Raw genomic sequence first — 3978 nt, 5'->3', positions numbered from 1 at the left:
CTTAACACAAACCCACACCCATCTCCCTGAGCAGGCCGGTCAAAGCGTAGACAGAGGTGTTAGGGTGGACAACGCTCATAGAGTGTGTTCGTTACAGAATTAAATGGCGCCCAACGTGGGGCCAGCCCGATGCCTGATCAGGCATCTGTCGTTTGACAGCCGAGCTTCCCGAAAATATTTCAATCCATCCATTTTTGTAAAATTGTAGTTTCAGTTAGTGTTTCATTTTTGACTTGGATTTGATGGTACTCTGGATAGATTCGGAGCCATACCAGCAGAAATGTTATACTTTTGTTACATGTTTTTTCTATCAGTTCGGTCATACTCGGACATTATAGTTAAAAACATTCCATTTTGATTATTTGATACTTCGGAATTTTAGTTCTGATTTAAGGTCGGTTCTTTACCAAGTTTTCAGTTTTCAAACCACATCTTCTATCCAATTAAAATCGAGATTTGTTCTAGCTGGAAAAATTCGGCTAGTCCCTCTTTTGATTGGTTAGACCTCAAAATTCTATTTTTATATAATTAATTCCGCAAACATTTTCAGTTAATAATTAGTACCTATCGAACGAAAATCAACCTGCTGCTACATTACTCCTCAGGATAAGCCCCTCTTATTTTTATGATACTACCGCATTCCGTATTTCTCAAGGATATTTATCGTCTTGTCATTGTTGAATGATTATCGTATACTTCTATCGCATATCGTACATTTCTATCGCATATCGTATATTTCTATCGCATATCGTATATCTTCTATTTCTCTTTTTAAGTTTTTGAGATTAGTTGGTTGTTTAGTTAGGTTTTAAAAATGTCGGTTAGGCACAGCAACGAGAACCTAGTTTCTCTAGGTGATAATGACTCAGTGATGTGCACCCTCTGCAACGCAGTAGTTTTCGAATTGGATTTAATTGAAACTGCTTGTAAACATTGCTTTCATAAGGCTTGTCTACAAAACTGGCTGCAGGATAGCAACACTTGTCCAACATGCTCTCAACCATGTTCTCAGTCCCAGACGGTATCTAATCCGAATTCCGGTATGCTAAATCGAATGATGACCAGATCTAGGTCTCGTAACGCCGATAATCAGAACAATATTATCGTCCCTCACAATGGCAACTTGAATCCCCAGCAAGACAATAGGCAAACTATTGACTCAGATGTAACCGAAGACCCAGATCAGCAAAGTCTTGCGAATCAAATGCGAGCATTTCAAAAAAGCATGTTAGAGAACCAGAGAACATTTCAAGTAACCATGACAGATAAAATCACAGAGAAAATGACTCAGATGTTTAGCCAATTGAATAGGTCTACGTTTGTGGATAACAATACGCAGCACGAATTCCGTAACAATTCAGGACAAGTCGGTTTCCAGAACAATCAGGGTCAAAACAGTCAGCGAGTTAGGAACTCTCCGGATGTGCGAAGCAATCGCAGCGATCTTTCTTTGGATCGTCCTGACAGAATTTCAAATGTGATTTCCAACTGGCGAATCAAATTCAGTGGGTCAGCTGACGACATCGCAATTGAGGATTTTATATACCGAGTAAACTGTCTCACTACACAAAGCCTAAACGGAAATTTCGATTTGTTGTCGCAGTTTGCAAATTTGCTATTTGCAGGTCCTGCTCTATCTTTTTACTGGCGTGTCCATAGGTCGGTAGATGACATGAACTGGCATGTATTATGCAGACGCTTAAAGGAGAGATACTCAGATCAGAGATCAGACCGTGAAATAAAAAGTGCCATGCGTCGTCGTAGGCAGGTTTTTGACGACTTTCTTGACGCAATGCTTATCATAGCTAATTCCCTCCGAGAGCCCATGCATGATAGTGAGCTAGCCAGCGAAGTGCGCCACAATCTTAAGCCAGACTTGAAACTTGAGTTACTGCATGTTGACACCCCTTCTTTGGAAGCTTTGCTTAAGGCGTGTCACCGCCACGAAGAATTTTATCGCGGCACTAAGTTTTAAAGCGTTGACTTCTCCTGACTCCTTTTTCAGTTTTAATTGTTAGTCAGGGACTAAAAATCAAAACTGTGGTTGTGGGAGTCAGTATTTTCGGCCAAGTTGGCATTCCTAGTCAAGACATTACCCATGGTAATTAACATAAATAGCCCAGATGCAACCCTTCAGTAGCAAGAATCCGATCCTCGCTAGAATACCAAAAATACCATTTTTATGGATTTTGGGGATTTTGTGCATCCTACATCCACTCTAGACGCCATGATTTCCTCCTCTTTGTCGAAAGCTTCTCCCGAGATCGGTTCGTTCCCTGCAAAAAGTGCTATAATTTTCAAACCCGTTCGCATCCACACGTCCGCGTGTGAAATTCTAGGAATTTTGGTTGAGCAGTACGACCTGTTATCACTCCCAATATTGGTGGTAAGATTATTCGACGATATATTGGAAAAATCTAATTGTAATTCCTGAAAAACAGCAGTGACCAGAGACACGTGCAAATTCTCGGAATTGACGGAAGTTTTACAGCCCTCCCTCTGCGCACAGCAAGGAGCAGGTGCCGCGTGCAGCGATTCATCAGCGGAACCATACATTTCTTCAGCGCCAGGCCATAATCGCCAATTGGGATTCTTATACCGCACACCGCGTGAAAGGAATCGGTCTTCTTTGCCACACCTGGATTAATTTCATCATCGGCAAACCATAAGCGGCTTCAAGGATCGCCGCAGTCAACCCGCGGGAGGTTTTGACCTTGCCAGGCCCGCACCACGATCTACAAGTCAGATCAAGTTGCAGTTCGGGCGAAAAACGCACCGGCGCCGATTCGGCGTAATTCGGGCAAGACAGCGGAGGCGGACGCCGCATCCCAATTGGAATTTCAGTTCCAATTCTGCTTCCAGTTAATTTTGGCCGGGACTGCCAACTCGTTTTTGTATCGCTAAAGCGATTGTAGTTTAATTTTCTTATTCTAAATATTTGTACGACAAGTTTCTAATTTAATTTACGATTCCTATTTAGCTTTTATACTTGCGTGTGTGCTTACGACATAGTATGACATATATACACCTAAATTAAATTATCCTACAGCGCACATCGATCGTCATCAGGCCTGCTGACTTCGTTGGAGAGTTCGTAAGTACGGCATAGCCGTAAATCATTTACATTCCTACATATATATTCATTCTTGTCTGAGCCCGCACACTTTTGATACCAATATATACATGTAATTTTTCCACATTCGCGTATTGATATAAATATTAAATAAGAATCGTTTGCACTTATATAATTTAACGTAATCCGCCTAAGTGATTTCCTGTAATTTTTAAATAAGCTTGCCGCATATCGATAAAATATGTAATCAGTTTCGTAATAATTTAACGTAAACAAAATATCCATTTCTTTTCCTATTTGATAATCTTGTACTGACACTTGATCATATAGAGAGTCTTTTGGCGTAAAGAACGCTTAGTCTTAAGGCTTTAGTGTTAGGATTTGTAGTATTAAGAACCATGAACCATATTATCGTATTTGCCGTATTCAATGAAATTTAAGATGATCTAAGTTGTGATCTTTTGAGGGCACCTTAGAGGATGTAGCGCAGCGGTTGTTTTAAGGGTGGAGTCTAATGTGACTTCACAGGTAGGGTGGGTATAGAAGGTGGCCAATAACATCTGGGCCTCCGTCTTCGATAGGTACAGTCTCTCGTCCGAATCTTAGCCGATGGGTTAAAAATCCTTATCGTTACCGTCTCTCTGTCTACTATTGTTAGTTCTGTGACACTCTTGTTTCATCCTAACACAAACCCACACCCATCTCCCTGAGCAGGCCGGTCAAAGCGTAGACAGAGGTGTTAGGGTGGACAACGCTCATAGAGTGTGTTCGTTACAAGGTTATAATAAATAGTTTACAGTACAAAGGGGTAACATATAAAAATGATTTTTGTTTAACGATAAGACAAATAGGGAGGGTATAAAGTTTGATAAAATAAGATAAATTTTAAATAATAATGACAAAGA

The 3978-nt window shown here is 40.6% G+C and overlaps 1 protein-coding gene across 2 annotated transcripts; it reads left to right on the top strand.

The window, feature by feature from the left end:
* The first annotated feature begins 841 nt into the window (after positions 1 to 841).
* On the top strand, positions 842 to 3748 carry LOC139353568 (uncharacterized). Of its 2 annotated transcripts, none has more exons than XM_070997923.1 (2): positions 842 to 2386; positions 2445 to 3748. In XM_070997923.1, the coding sequence occupies exon 1, from the start codon at positions 872 to 874 to the stop codon at positions 1973 to 1975; it is 1104 nt and encodes a 367-aa protein (XP_070854024.1). In that variant the 5' UTR covers positions 842 to 871; the 3' UTR covers positions 1976 to 2386; positions 2445 to 3748. The 2 variants fall into 2 exon arrangements, with proteins under 2 accessions (XP_070854024.1, XP_070854023.1); XM_070997922.1 differs by having other exon boundaries at positions 2442 to 3748.
* Positions 3749 to 3978: the final 230 nt, after the last annotated feature.

This window comes from Drosophila suzukii, chromosome Y (genome assembly GCF_043229965.1).
Source record: "Drosophila suzukii chromosome Y, CBGP_Dsuzu_IsoJpt1.0, whole genome shotgun sequence".
Lineage (NCBI taxonomy): Eukaryota > Metazoa > Arthropoda > Insecta > Diptera > Drosophilidae > Drosophila > Drosophila suzukii.
Note: the sequence above shows the minus strand (reverse complement) of the source record. Positions and strands in the feature narration are given on the sequence as shown.